We start from the raw sequence: 16266 nt of genomic DNA on the forward strand, positions 1-16266 counted from the left end.
ATGTACCTCCTTAAACACGTAATAGGGATGTATGCACATAGGTCCTCGCTGTTTTTCCTTCGTCACTGCTCATAGAATAATGTTCTTCACAAAAAGCAAACTGAGATTGTTCTTTCTTGAATCAAGTAGTGAAACACATTCATCTGGATGCTTTTTGTGATCTTTACTGTTACAGCCCTTTTCCCAGACCCTTTCAAAGAGCAGAATAAACAGTTTAGTAATGTGATTAGAGAAAATGTAGTAGTTTGAAAGACGAGCAATGCAAGTTCACCACGCCTTGTGCACATTGATTCAGTAGCCTGCACGGTGCTATTGTCATCCCCTAGAAGATGAAAATTTGGCGTTCCTTTTCCGAGAAAGATTCTCTCCGGACTAGAAGTATTTGTTCTTTCACCTGTATTTACTGAATCCTTTTTCTTCTTTTTTTAAATTATCGTCCACCCTATCCTAGGAAGCTCAAAAGTGCTACTGACCTTCCACCTGACTGGAACTCGAACCTACCGATTAATGATGGAAATATTCTACTAGCAGGCAAACCTCACTCGTCAAGTGTAAGTTATACCACTAACCAGTGAAGTTTCAAATAATATATTATACGTTCATGTCAATGTTTCCCAACTGTTATAAAAACATAATTACAGAGACCAGTGCTAAACAACTAAGCTCATGAACACCCTTTCTTTCTTTTTACCAAAAGCAACAGGCAAGAAGACTAGGGCCGTTTGGAATACCAGGGAAAATGCAGTTTCCAGAAAATCAGCACCTCTCCAAGCAACATCATCAAGAAAGAAATTTTGGCTTCAACATCATCAACGCATGCAAATTTGAATCGACAGAAGAAGGTGACTCCATGATATCACGACTTAATCCAGATACACACTCTCCAAAAAATGTGGAGAAAATTCAACTCACAGCAAGCTGGTATGCAGGGATCTATAAGACAAAGTGCTTCCACAGTAACAAGGGAATGGCTGAGAAGATAAATAAATGCCAAACTCAAACTAAAAGGAGACATGTTACAGAGGGACTTGCATATTCATGCCGATATTCAGCACACTTGACCTACGATGGCCATAATTGAGACAATGGTTTCCCTTTTTGGCATATCGTCATAGAGTCTAATACAATTTCTCTGAGCTTTTCCTCTATATCTTCAACAGGAAGGGTTGCATCAATAACCTACAATACAGCAAAGACAACATTAAAAAAGCAGTTATTGCCTAGGCTTTGGATGTGATGCTTGTAGGAGCAGCTATACAAGGCTAATCTGTTATCTTGTAAACAAAAGTAATTAATGTATCAAAAGCTTCAAAGTATATAAGACGAGAGTCTTAACTAATACTAGGATATAATCAATTTACATAGCATAAGTTAATAAGGTGTAATATAATGCTTTTATATTAACCTTAATTACCATACTCATGTAATGGATACAAAAAAATTGATAGGAAACGTCCAAACAAACTCAAAGAGTACTAAAGTAAAACTAAAAAGTTAGTATTCCAGTGAATATTACATCACTTGCTGCATAACCTTCTATTAAACCATCATTTGTTGATGCACCTAGAAAAAGAAAAGGAAAACTACCTTCCACGAGGAATCATGAAGAGTCAAATAAGAATTGGCGACCTTTTTCTGAAACTCAAGCTGTTCATATCTCTCACCTCCATAACCTCCTCTCTCTGCGGCTTTCTGGTAATTTTCAAGACCAAATCATCAATATCCACAATCAAATCACTACAGCAGCATGTCTTTCATATAAGAAAATGACTGATGAAAATGAATATATATTTAACAAGTAAAGAAATGGGTAACTGGCAAACAACTAGAAATATAAAATGAAATAGCAAAGCTTTATCCTGGATAACAAATGAGCATATCTGACAGGACCAAAGATTGCTTAAGAAATCAAGACTAGATAATGAAAACTACCTCAGGTGATATGTCAAGGTATACAACCAGATCTGGAGCTAACAACCCTATCTCGGGAGCCTGCGGTAAAAGATCTCGTTGCTAAAACTGATTTGAGAAACTAAATAGCAATGTTGAGGACTCGATGTTACCTTACACCATTCAGTATCAAGTCCCTTGGCAGATGAGAATGCTACTCCAGAATAAGAATAGCGATCAACAACGAGAGTAGTTCCACTCCTCAGCTTTTCCTCCATCAACATTCTGCCGAATTGGACAGAATAATTAGAACTATCTGAATGCACCAGCTTAACAATACTGAGCTGATTCGCCTGAAAATTCTTACAGAAAGAGTTGGACATGGAAGTAAAAGTGTTCGCTACCATAACAGGTAAAACTTTCAGTTAAATGACAATAAAATTCATTGCAATATTGTTAAAGAAAATGAAGACTGGTACTTAATTACATACCAAGATAATAAGTTTTATTGTTTTGATTGGTGCCTTATGTTGAAGGCAAGACTATTGGCAGGGAATAGATAAAAAAGCAGGCAAAAGATCATTAACACTTCCATTTTGGTAAGAAGATCATACCATATTCAAGAAAAGGTACATGATTAATTGCGGGAGAAGGAAATTCAAAGAAAATCTTTCAATAATCTAAGGGAGCTTTTTCCCTCCGCTGCGGGTTCTAGCCAGATTCCAGCTGGCACACAGGTTGCAAACTCGGGGGAGTATGAACTTGCCCCTTACCCTCCTCCCAACTTAAATACCAAGTTTTATCCTCACCGGAGTTAAAACATGACATGCACCTAACCCACATATCACTTGTTGCATCTTTTTTACTAAACCAAAACCCTAGAGCAACAATCTAAGATAGTTGAAGAACACAAATGCATATTATACATGCTCTCAGTCTGTCAATGCCATACTTTCCTGGAAAAAATGATAATCTATGCAGAGAGCTTGTCAAGTAGCTATTTAAATAGATAGTAGCAGAGAGAACGTCAACACCACTTAGTTCATCTTTCAATGTTATACAGAGATAATTTTAGCTCTCTGTCAAAAACTGAAACATCTGCTTATTAGTTCGAAACTAGCACGGTGAGAACAATTAACGAGCAGCTGGCCTGCATTTCCACACATGTTCTCTAGTGACATCACAATTTGAGCCTGTCAAATTTCTAAATGATTTACTGCGGTTCAAAATCGCCAAACTAATAGGCACACCTCTTCTCCCAACGATTTGCACTGAATAGAAGATGGATCGCATGGTCATCCAAATGCGCCTGGTTAGCAAGATAAGAAGAAATCATTTGCCCAACACCTGTATTCCTGTCAGGAAATCTCCATGATTCAACTGAATATCCTTGCTCATCAAGGTACTTGTATAGTCTACTAGATTGTGAAGTCTTCCCACAGCGGTCAAGCCCTTCTAAAACAATTAAGGCACCTCGTGAACTGCTGTTTTCTTTGTTTTCCATATGAATATTTCTTGAAGGCTTGAAAGGTAACTTCAAATTCAAACTAGACTTCAATGAACCCTGAGCCGCTACTACACCAAATTTTCTGGGGAAAAACAGAAACTGTATTAGCACAAAGCTTTCGCAACCAAACAAGTTTACTCCACTTCTTTACAAATAAAAAATATGATATACTACATAAATTAAGCCTAATGACATATAGGGAAAAATTGTGAAGTTCCCATCATTTAGCTTAATCTCATTAATCTACAACTCTAACATGTAGACTTATACATAGTATAGGAAAACATGCAGATACTATTGTAATATGCTCTAGCATTTAGCTTAATTCATTAAAACTACAACTCTAACATGGAGACACATAGTATAGGAAAACATGCAGATAATAATGTAATATGCTCTTAGTGGGTCTATTTATGATGATTGATTATAGTGTCCAGGTCAGCTTGCGCACATCTCGACTATTCCATTGGGTACCTACTCTTTGTGGAATTCTTTCAAGCAAACTATGTGTTGCATCCATTACATGAATTTCCGTCTAGATAAAGACATAAATGTATGTATGATTATACGTTGCTTATTAGAATCTCGTACTTCTCGCTATGAAGTTCATTTACACATTAATACTACTCCTTCTGTGCCATATAATGTTGCATTGTTCTACATTTTTAAAACTTGTGGTCTAAAACAAGCCCTATATATTTGTGTGACTATAAATCATCTCATTAAGGGTAAAATGAGAATTTTGAAGCTCAATTATTTTTAAATATAGAAATGAGTAGGGTAAAATGAGAATTTTAAAGTTCAATTATTTTTAAATATAGAAATGAGTTTTTTTTTTTTGGGGCAGATTAAAAAGAAAAGCGGCCACATAATTTGAGACAGTGTTAGTAATAGTAAAGTAGCTAAATGGCAATTGGTAAATAAATTTTGAAATGGACAAAGGACAAAGACAAGTCATCAAACAAATCAAAGAAAAACCTGCAGCGGATCATACAGTTTCTACGGACCAAACAAAACTGGGATCGATCAATGAACATCCAGGTATAAAATGTTCACTGAGTTAAGAAATTGAGCGTTGAGGAAACTTACAAAGCCTTGCTGATGGTGAAATTGCAGGCATATCTCATCTCATCATTAAACCTATTATTCAATTTTGCCAAAATTATCGCTCCTCGTGTTTTCGTCGCCGAAATTTCCCGCGCAACGTCTCAATTTGTTCGCGCGTCTAGGGTTTTTATATGAAGGGTCAATTGTAGCCTTCCCTCCAATTTATGAAACTTGTAATTTGCAAATGTCTCCTCCATAGTGAGATTAAGAATCATATTTATACCCTTCAAACTTTTGAGTGTTTTCATTCCAAACTTTTTAGTCGTAGAATTTTCTCACCTGATTTTTATGCCAAAGTCCAAATCATATTAATTAGTTAGCTTTGTTATGAAATAAATTGAGATAGGAACATGTATCTATCTATATTTATATTCATATTATATTAGAAGTATGAAGGTTTTACTGAAATAGTTTGCATTTTTTATCTTTTAAAAATATGTTTCGTACTGAATAAAACTATTATTATAATTTAATTATTTTTCTAATATTAATGACTTTTAAATCAACTAAATCTTTAGTTATTAAATCTTTTCTTATTGAATTGTATTAAATCCCTAATATTTAGGAACTTAATCCATCTAAAGATTTTATATCGTTAAAATTCCTAATTCTAAATATAGAATATCCAAGTTAGTCTAATAGTTTTACCAATATATAAAATGTATGATTCATTTAATAATCAATTACAGCTAATGATTCTAAAGACACAAAGTTCTAAAAGTGAATTTCATATCAATCTTATTACGCTTTGATAATATAATTCTTATTGGATAAAATTGTAATTACACTTAAATATTTAAACTTACGGATGACCTAATATGAAGAATTTAAATCAACAAAAAAATAGACTATTTCCTTTCATGTTGACAATAAATAATTAAGTGTTTAAATTAACTAATTAGCAGAAGAAATTAATTTAATTAATTTCAGTGATACCAGATTTAAGGATGATATATATTTTCGTACTTGGTTATTAGACTTAGCCTTATCTATGATATTATTGAACATGTTTACACTTATTATATTTATGTTAGTGGCTTTATTTAAGGATTTGGGATTATTGGTTCGCCTAGCATGTATATTAGTGTCGTCACGATCGTTGGTGGTTTTAGGTTGCGACAGTCAGAGGACGTATGTGTTTGCAACAAATTTTCGTAAGACGAAAATAAACGGCAACAAAAATAATATAAAGAAAAAAAGAGATTTTATTGATAAATATTTGTGAGTACAATTCTATGTACCTCTTGATTCTTCTCTCTAAATTCTCTTTGATTCGAGGGCTTGAGAAGCGTCTTTCTCGAATGTAGGATGATGCAGACCTCCTTATGATGTATTTAATTGTCAACAACGCCGAGTAGCACTTTGTTGTTACGGGTTGATCTCCGGGAAGAACTTCATTGATCACTCCTTTGTCAAAGAACTAAACACTTGATGATTGATCTCTCTGTCTGTAGATGCCTTCACCAATTGCGGAGTGTTCTTCTCCAACTCTGAATGTCCTCTGAGACTAATGTAACCCCTCTATTTATAGTTGTAGAGAGTGGACAGTCTAGCTACATATAAACTCTCTTGCTTGATTCTGATTGGCTCATGTCATTTTAGCCACTTGGCGATCCGTGGTTGGTTCTTGCTTTTTGACTTGGATTGCCACATCATTTAACACGCGGCGTCATCTTGTTGGCTTGCAGTTTGACTAGATATGCCATGTCATTTGACACATGGTACGAGTCTGGGCCTTAAGATGAAGAGAACCTTGATCTCGAAAATAATAAAATGGACTAATTTAACTTGTAAAGCTCAAATTAATTATTTAACCCAATCGAATTTAAACCAAATTTTGTATGGATTAAACCTAATAAATTTTATATGTCTACGGATGCCCCTACTTCAAGTCTTGTCGGCGCGTAAACTTGATTTGAAGTGAAGACAAATACTTGAAGTATCGGTGAAGCATCAAACCTAGGCCTCGAGTTAAGTTAGAGCTTCCGAAGGAAATATCCCCCGATTAATTTGAACTTCATAAACTTGGCAACATGTCTTGGAGACATTAATGGTACTTCATAGTTGAACAAGAATAAAGCTAAACCATAATGATGAAGCTTGTATTTGTAATCCCATCATATTCATTATTGACGTAAAATTACTGTCCAACATGAATTTGGTTGGCAATTTACATTCTTTGCAAAAGTAAACTTCTTTGCTACTGATAAGGATACATCGAAGTCCTTCAGATGACAGCCACGCATATACTTGATTTCTTCTCCATATTGGAAACGAATTGATGTTGCCGCCTTACCGGTAAATTCTTCTATCCCACACCGTGAATAATTCTTGTGGACAGCCAATATAAGCTGCTATATATACCACGATGTTCTTCAATTGCGAACCTAAACTTGCAACATTTACAAGTTGCTTCAAGTCAGCCTTTGACGATTAGAAAATACTAGAAGGTAATTTCTTCTTCTGCGTATTTTTTAGTTTTTTTTTTTCAGTTTTTTTTCTGTAGGCTCGGAGATGATATACATGGCGAATTCTCCAATATTCATCAAGAGAAGAAGGGGATGATCACCCCTCCCCTTTTGTAGGTTCATTAAGCGTATGATCCATCGAGGATTTGACGGAGAAGTGCACGTCATAATGTTTACCCTTCGCATTGAAGCGTCGTGTCACAATGCTCACCATTCGCATTGAAGGTGTCACACTGATATTTGCTGCTGAATCAAAGCTTTTTGTCATTGGCACCAATCAATCATGTGGGATCTACAGCTTCGTATCACTGGCATCGCGTCTGTAGAAGCAAAAACATCGTGCTATGGCACCGATATCCATTAATCGAGCTTATCGTCGTGCTACTCGCACCGTATCTGCAAAAACGTCATCTTGTTGGCACCAAGGGCTCCAAAATCTTTTCTTATTTTTGCAGGTTTTCAAGAGAGTACAACAACAACTTGGTACATCCTTTCTTGCAGCTTGACGAGAGACGTATTCCTATGTGAGCTTGATCGACGAGCCATATCCCTACTTTGCAACATGCGAGCGAGAACATGGTGCATCTCAGCCTTGCGATTTGGCAAGAAAGAGGCTTGGAGCTCGAGCGACCATATTTCATCCTTGGCGAGCGAGTGCTTGGCAAACCTTTGCAAAATTATTAATTCCTTGATGTAGGAGCGATGAAATCTGAAGCTTCTTGCTTTCAAAGAATCAAAACTTGAAAAGTTACATCCTTTAAAGAATTTACGGATAAAATCCTTGAGAATTAGTCGGAGTCGACTTTTGAAGCTGGTATACATAACTGACATTTTGACTTTACAGCATTGCATGTTGTCATCAAAACATATATATTTCAAGCTAGGAATGTCCAAATCGCGAGCCGTCTGCGCCATTGGAAAGAAGACTCAGAGATAATGAAATCCTCAAGATATCATAGAAGAATTCATAGCAGATTGTCCGCAGCAACTTTCTGAACTTGACCCATCTATCCGCGAAATTGCTTTTCAGCTTTGCGCGCTTTGGTGGAAAATTCATATCTCGAGTTAGGAGACTCCAAATTGGGATCCGCTTGCGCCATTAGAAAGTATACTCATAGAACTGCAAATACGTATGAGTTTCACGGCAGAACTTCTATCGAGCTGGAAACAGAAAATTCTCAAAGTCCACCTAGCTGCAGTAACTTTCAGATTCGTGTAGTTCCGACAACAAAAATCGTATCTTGAGCTAGGAGCCTCCGAATCGCAAACGGATTGTGTTGCTGGAGACTAGACATCCAAATCTACAACATATAAAATGTTTGGGGTAGAACGTCTTCCAGATGGACCACAATAATTTTCCAAAGTTGATCTCGTCCTCCGTTGAGCTCGCTTCCCATCTCTATGCTCTCTGAGTTGTCCTATGAATGTTGTTGTTTTCTTGAAATTGACTTTACAGTCTTGAATATAGTAACTTTAGCTATTGTGCTTCACAAATCTTATCTCTTTATTTATTTCTTTTGCAGACTTGCAAAGAAGTTCAACGAGTCCAGATATCAGTCTGAGATGTCATACAAGATGCAGAGTCCCCTTTACCAACTGTTGCACTTGATTTGTTGACGGTTTTGAAGTTTATCAATGGCGGCTCCCATGGTGATTGAAGGTTTTTCAAGAGAGATGACTTCTCAAATATGGGACCTTCAACCAACACTTGGACAAGATAAGCAAACTATCATGCTCGAGGCATAACAACGAGATACGCGGTCAAGAGATCATCACAACTACTAAGCGAGAGACATACATCGAGAATGACATTAAATGTGTAGACGTCATATAGACTTGGAAAAACATTCAAGACGCGTCAGCAACAAAGCCTAGTTTACGATCATTTTCATCACTTAGGCTTTGTATAGGATAATGTCCAATTTCTTTCGTCTCCACATCTTTGGGTGTATCAACTTTTGTATCATTGAAGCAATAAAATATCTTTTACACTTCAGCACAAATTGTCTTCTTTCTCGTATTTATATATGCCTCTGTACTTGAAAGATTTAATGTGATGATCCCATAAGCCAAACTTTTTCTTTTTTAAACTCATGCAACTGAACTTAGAATGAAACTCTAAGCTGGCTACGTACCTCGGTGAAGAGGATCAAGTCATAACGTAGTTCAGAGGGATGAGTTTTTTTTTGGTCACTTTTGCCTAGGCCGCCTCTTTCGAGGTTTTCAACCTAGCAGATCTTTCTTTTTTCTTTTTTTTTGTTGCCATACACAGTTTAGGCTCATGCGGGCCAGGAGTGTGGCAACGTGCAGTTTAGGCTCATGCATCAAGGAGCGTCATGACTTGCAGTTTAGGCTCGTATGTCGAGGAGTGTTGATGACTTTCATGGGAAGTACTGTGAACACCTAATTTTTGACCGCACTCAAATTTTATACTAGTTTAGTGTAAATATTTCTTTTAGGTCTAAGCTTAATATTTAAAAAAAATTATCTTACTTTTAATATGTTTTACTTTAGAAAAAAGGGGTGCCAAGAAAAGTTAAAATAAAATAAATAATAAACTAACGGAAGAACAAGAATCAGTAAATTAAGAAAGATACAAAATAATATCTCTTTTACCCATGATCTCCTCAACCGCCCCACGATTTCTCCCCCTAACTCCCATTTTTCCACTTCCTCATGTTAGTGACTTTCCCATTTCCTCATATTAGTGACTTTTCCACTTTCTCATATTAGTGACTTCCCACTTCCTCATGTTAGTGGTCATGTCCCAATCCCCACTTCCTCATGTTAGTGCTCACTCCCTCACGTCTCACATCATGCGCACACATACAATCACTGGCACACACACACGATCTTACACAAAAAACACACATACACATCTATATAATACACTTCACAAATAAAAAGAAAAAAGAGAGAGAAAAAATAATTCAAGTAAGAAGAAACGAGAGGAGAAGTTCAAAACACAGACTAAAAAAAGGGATGGCTTCTTCTTAAAGGAGACAAGGGGTATACACTTGATATACAGTTACTATACATTTTATATACACTAGAGATACTCTCGATATACACTGGATATACACGGGCAGCCATTGAAAAATACAAGGTCATGAACCCCACCTCAGACGACCACTATTTCGTCTTCTTCGTCCTCACTGTTGGAAACAGATACACACACACACAACAAAAGAAAGAACAGGAATTCGTGGACTTCAGTTAGTTCGAGAAACTCCGGCGACCTCCATTAACGCCGACGAAATCGCATTTTTGTCTCTCCACTGTTCTCCTCTCATTTTTCAGTTATTTTAGTGACTTTGTTCTACAAAATCAGATCCGACTGTTTTTTAAAAAAAAAATCCGACGAGGTTCCGTCGAGGTCCGAGCTCCCGTCCGTTTGAGTTCCTATCATGGCTGCGGTGTCGATTTTGTTTGTGTAATTGCTGAATGCTTTGAGGAATTGAAACTTCATTTTTCAGGTGCAATTCTTACTTCTTCTTATGTTTCTCTAATGGTAATGGTGTGGATTCATTTTGAGTTTATTTTGCAAGTATTATTTTCTGTTTGATTTACAACAAAGTAAGGAAACATGATTAATTTGGTTATAAGGAGAAGAAAACGGTACTGCCCGTCATTTTGATAATAGAAAACCATCCAATTTTCAGTTAAGGATTATATTCATTAATTCATATAAAGTAATTGTTAATATATACATTTTGTAATATTGTAATAAGTGTCATTTGGAAGACGTATACATATTGTAATGACACTTATTTGTGACCTTTTTGATTAATGATATACGCAGGAGACAAGAATTTTTCCCAACAGAAAGCTCTTTCTTTTCTATAATGTTTAGCATCTTTCCATCCTTCAAGTGCTTTAAGAAGTGCAATATGTGATTTTTACACTGTTTCATCTTCACAAAAGGAATTCTATAATAATCTTCCACGAGTTATGTTTTGATAATTACTTGGACTGGAGGATATGTAGTTTCTGTAATTTATTAGTCATTGCAGTTGAATTAGCAATTATCGTGATTGTGTACACGTTAGCGTGACATGATCATGATTCTAATAATCAATTCGGAGTATGCCTTCGCGCAACTTCGATCAAACTTTTGTTAATAATAAAAATGGGTTTCCATGGGCTATTAATTAATTTTAGTTTATATAGATTGAGGTGTGCCATTCGCAATTTTATCATTTGTGGCCCCCGTATTAACTTCACGACTTAGATATAAAATGACAAATGTTTGTAGCATGCTTTAGGCATGATTAATAAATAAACCATCGTGATTGTGTACACGTTCGCGTGATATAATTATGATTCTAAAATAAATTGAGGTATGTGTTCGCGCAACTTCGGCAAAACTTTCTTAATAATTAATATAGCGTGATTAATTGTTAAAATAAAAACGCAACTTTCTTTTGTTAAAATAAGTGAGGTGTGTCATGCCAAACAAAATTTATAATTCATGGCACTCGTAAGATTAGATTAAGAACTAACACTTATAGAAAATGTTTGATGTGTGCCATAAATAAATTAAATCATCCATGGCCCTCACAAACATTGCTTTTAAAAATTTGAACAATCGTAATTTGCTTTAGGCCCGATTTAGATTAGTATTGCGATTATATATACTTTCGCGTAATATGATTGCAAATTTAACTCTTAAAAGACTTGAGGGATGCGTTCGCGCACCTTCAACCAAATTTTCCTAATGAATCAACGAAGCGTTATTAATTGTGGACACGTTCGCGTGACATGATTTTTGACGTGCCAAAGGAAAAGAGTATACGTACGCGTAACTCAATTCTTTAATTACGAATAAATCAAGTGATTTAAATGCGGTAAAAAGATAATTGCACATAGGTTCTAAAATAAGTAATTAGACAATTTAAGTCGAGTATAAATTGGTAAGCGACCGTGCTAGAACCACGAAACCCGGGAATGCCTAACACCTTCTCCCGGGAACAGAATTCCTTACTTAGAATTTCTGGTTCTCAGACTTCAAAAAGGAAAGTCGAAATTTCCTCGATTTGGGATTTAAAATAAACCGGTGACTTGGGACACCATTTAAAATATTCCAAGTGACGACTCTAGAATTAAATAAATAATCTCATTTCGAATAAAAACTTAAATTGAAAAAACTCCCTTATACCCCTCAGGTGTGTAAAAAGGAGGTGTGACAAGTACTGTTTCAGAAATTTTCTGTTGATCGGACCAACTCTAAGACCATCCTTATCGATAATTTTGTATGCGCCACTTGAATAGGCTTCCTTCACAACATATGGCCCATCCTATTTTGAGGTAAACTTATCGCATATGCGTTTGTTGAGGATTATGGTTCATCGAACATCTAGGACTAAGTCTCCCACTTGGAATGATCGTGGCCGCACTTTTTTGTTGAAAGCTCTAGCTAGTCGATCTTGATAGCACTCCAATTTTTGTTACGCTTCCAATCTTTTCTCATCCAATGCCTCTAACTCTGCTAGGCGAAGTTGAGCATTCTCCTCATATGTGAGTCCTTTTTGGATTACAATCCGATGATAGAATTTGTTGCTCCAACGGAAGGACTGCTTCCACGCCATATACCAAAGAGTAAGGAGTTGTTTGTGTAGCAGTTCTGAAGGTTGTCCGGTATGCCCACAAAGCTTCACTGATTTTCTCATGACAATCTCTCTTGTTCTGTGCAACAACTTTCTTCAAAAGGTTACCAAGCGTCTTGTTAAAAGCTTCAGCGAGGCTGTTGGCGGGTGCATTATAAATTGAAGACTTATGTTGTTTGAAATTGAACTTCTCGCATAGACTCTTCACGATCTTGTTGTCAAATGGCGTTCCATTATCAGTGATTATGTATCTTGGTATGCCATACCTAAAAATTATATATGACTTGATAAAATCGGCAACGGTTTCCTTTTTTACCTCCTTGAGTGGAACAACTTCAGCCTATTTAGAGAAGTAGTCTGTAGCGGCCAATATGTACATCTGTCCCTTTGATGACTTTGGAAGTGGTCCAACAATGTCAAGTCCCCATGTATCAAAAGTCCATGAAGCTACAGTTGGGTGAAGAGGCTTTGGAGGTTGGTGGATGTAGTTGGCATGAAATTGACACGCTTGACATCTTTTGGCATGATCCATGCAATCCTTCACCATTGTCGCCCAGTAGTAGCCCATCCTCTTGATGCGAAAATGGAGCTTGGGACCAGATTGGTGTACTCCACATGAGTCAGAATGTGCTTTCTCCATCGCTTAGCGGGCTTCTTCTTTGTCAAGACATCGCAAGAATAGCCCTTCAAAAGAGCGGCGAAACAATGTCCCCTTATAGAAGATGAATCGTGGTGCTCTTCGTTTGATGTCTGTTCTTTGTCATAGATCTTCAGGTAACATTCCATGTTCAAGGTACTCTATCAGTGGTTGCCTCCAATATTCTTCTTCAATCACTCGAACAGACGTGTGATGGCTTTCGTTGATTTGAAGATCTAGAAGTCTAGGAATAACCCATTGATGACACACGTATACCTTTGTCGACTCATTCTCTCCAAATGCCATCGTCATAGCCAAGTTAGCCAAAGCATCAGCCTTGCGATTTTCTTCTCTTGGGACGTGGTTTAAGAACACTTGGTTGAATTTTTCAATTAAACCAGAAACATATTGATGGTATGGCAATTGATCTTCCTTCTTTACCTCGTAATTCCCCAAAAAATTGTTGATGATTAGCTTAGAGTTGTCGTAGATCTCCAATTGTAGAATCTTCATTTCTAATGCCATTTCGAGACCGATGATCAAAGTTTGGTACTCTGCGGCATTGTTGGAGCATGTTTCACCTAAAACAAAGGAGAACGGCAAGACTTGTCTTTCTGGAGAGATCAACACAAAACATGTCCCTACACCATTACGACATGCGTATCCATCAAAGAATATTGTCCATGGTGGAAATTCTTCGATGAACAACACGTCTTCACCTGGAAACTCATCTGAAAGCTCCCATTCTGCCGGAAGAGGGTGATCAGCCAGAAAATTGGCTAGAGCTTGTCCTTTCACAACTTTTTGAGGTGTGTATGTGATCTCATATTGGTTAAACAATATGGACCATCTTGATAGGCGTCCAGAAAGAACAGCTCGAGTCATCACAAACTTCACGGGATCTGCTCGAGAGATGAGTTTGATGGTGTATGCTTCAAAATAATGCCTTAGCTTCTTTATTGCATAAAGTAACGCTAAGCATATTTTCTCAACAGGCGTATAGTTCAACTCAGCCCCTATCAAAGTTCGACTAAGGTAGTACAAGGCTTGTTCCTTTCCTTCCTCATTCTCTTGAGCAAGTAGTGCTCTAAGTAAACGTTCTTATGCCGCGATGTAGAGTATCAATGGCTTCCCAAGCATTGGCGCCCCTAACACAGGTGGATTTAGCAGGTATGTTTTAATGCTTTCAAAAGCATTTTGACATGACTGATCCCAATGAAAAGGGATATCCTTCCTCAATTGATGATTGAAGGGTTGACACCGTCCGGCTAGATTAGAGATGAACCTCCGGATGAATGCTAAGTTGCCTTAGAGACTTCGAAGCTCCCTTAAGTTCTTTGGCTCGGGCATTTTCTGAATGGCGTCAATCTTTGCAGGATCAACTTCAATTCAACGATGACGCACAATGAAGCCAAAAAACTTTCCTGAGGTACCTCCAAATGCACACTTGAGTGGATTCATCTTCAGGTCGAATTTTCTTAACCTTTAAAAACAATTCGAATGTCTTCAAGGTGGTAACGCCTACTCTTCGTCTTCACCACTAAGTCATCGACGTAGCATTCAACCCTTTTATGAAACATGTCATCAAAGATGTTTTGAACCGCGCGTTGGTAGGTGGCACCAGCATTCTTCAGACCGAAGGGCATCACTTTGTAGCAATATATCCCTTTCGGAGATCAAAAAGCAGTACACTCTTCATCTTTTGGAGACATTCTGATTTGATTGTATCTGAAAGACCCATCTATGAATGGCATAGCTTCATACCCTGTTGTAGCATCAACCATGAGTTCAATAGTTGGTAGCGGGAAGTCATCTTTTGGACATGCCTTGTTTAGGTCTCGAAAGTCAACACAAACACGTATTTAACCATTCTTCTTCTTGACAGGTACAATATTAGATATCCATGATGGGTACCTCACCTCTCGAATAAATCCCGCCTCGATGAGCTTGTTGACTTTGGCTTCAATTTGTGATACAAGCTCGGGTTGAAACATGCGTTGTGATTGCTTCACAGGGCGTGCTCCACTTTTGATCCCTAAATAATGAACAACTACCTTAGGACTAAGACCATACATTTCTTTATATGACCAAGCGAAGACATCTTTGTATTCGGTCAACAACTTAGAGTATTCCTCCTCATCTTGAGGCGTAAGCAGCGCACTAATGAAGGTGAGGCGTGGATCTTTCGGAGTACCTAAATTGAGTTCCTTAAGATCATCCACAGTTGATTGCCCGCCATCTTCTAGTTGAGGGGGAGCCTCATGTACTTCATCATCAACGTTAAGGCATGGGCTATCTTCCACAGTTATGTAATAGGATGTTTCCACAAATTCTGACTTTTCTCTTTGACTTCCTTGGATGGTCGGCATGACTTCTTTCTCTTTCTTTGCTTCTTTACGAGGCTGGCAAGTATAAATAATGGTTCTCCTTTGCACCTTCAGTAGACCATCTATGGATATTGACAAAATAGACTCCTCTTCATACGTGATGGGAAAGCACTACAAATTTCTTTGTCAGCAACAACTTCAAAATGATCCTGCTCCTCGTGGACTTGCTCCTTATGTTTTGACAGTATATTTCTAGATGTCGACTTCCTTGTGGTTCTTATGCGACAAAAGATAGAGGTATTTGAGGTAGTGGAAACTTCTTTTAGATGTTTGGAAGCTACATGTTCACCTTTGTGACTTAGCCTTTCAAACACCGAGACCGGAGGGGTTGAGCCTCCCATGCGATCAAATACCAAAGCCCGTTGTTTTATTTTCTTGCCCTTAATTTCCTTTATCTCCTCTACCAAGGTGTATTGTTATGAAGCTATCTCTTTGCTTATCTTTGATGAAATTCGAAGAGGCTCTGCCAAACTGAACCCCAACCCAAACTTTGGAGTGGCGACGTAGTGCCCTTGCTTTCTCAACTTCATTTGGGACTCATTGAGCCCATGTATCTTTTCACCAGTGACTTCGTCTTTGAGTTCTCCTAGTTGAGATGGATTAGAGAAGTCATAACCAGACTTTTCAAGCAGTATAAAGGCCCTAGGATCATAGTGCCCTTTTA

The 16266-nt window shown here is 37.4% G+C and overlaps 1 protein-coding gene across 1 annotated transcript; it reads right to left on the bottom strand.

Annotated features, from left to right (window-relative positions):
* Positions 1 to 572: 572 nt before the first annotated feature.
* On the bottom strand, positions 573 to 4732 carry LOC107767530 (thymidylate kinase). Its single transcript, XM_016586560.2, has 6 exons — positions 4487 to 4732; positions 3141 to 3479; positions 2064 to 2175; positions 1933 to 1992; positions 1588 to 1692; positions 573 to 1179 (listed from the first exon to the last, which is right to left on the bottom strand). Exons 1-6 carry the CDS (start codon positions 4522 to 4524, stop codon positions 1063 to 1065), a joined length of 771 nt encoding a protein of 256 aa, XP_016442046.1. The 5' UTR covers positions 4525 to 4732; the 3' UTR covers positions 573 to 1062.
* Between the last annotated feature and the right edge of the window lie 11534 nt (positions 4733 to 16266).

The sequence above is a fragment of the Nicotiana tabacum genome, chromosome 11 (assembly GCF_000715075.1).
Source record: "Nicotiana tabacum cultivar K326 chromosome 11, ASM71507v2, whole genome shotgun sequence".
Classification (NCBI taxonomy): Eukaryota; Viridiplantae; Streptophyta; class Magnoliopsida; order Solanales; family Solanaceae; genus Nicotiana; species Nicotiana tabacum.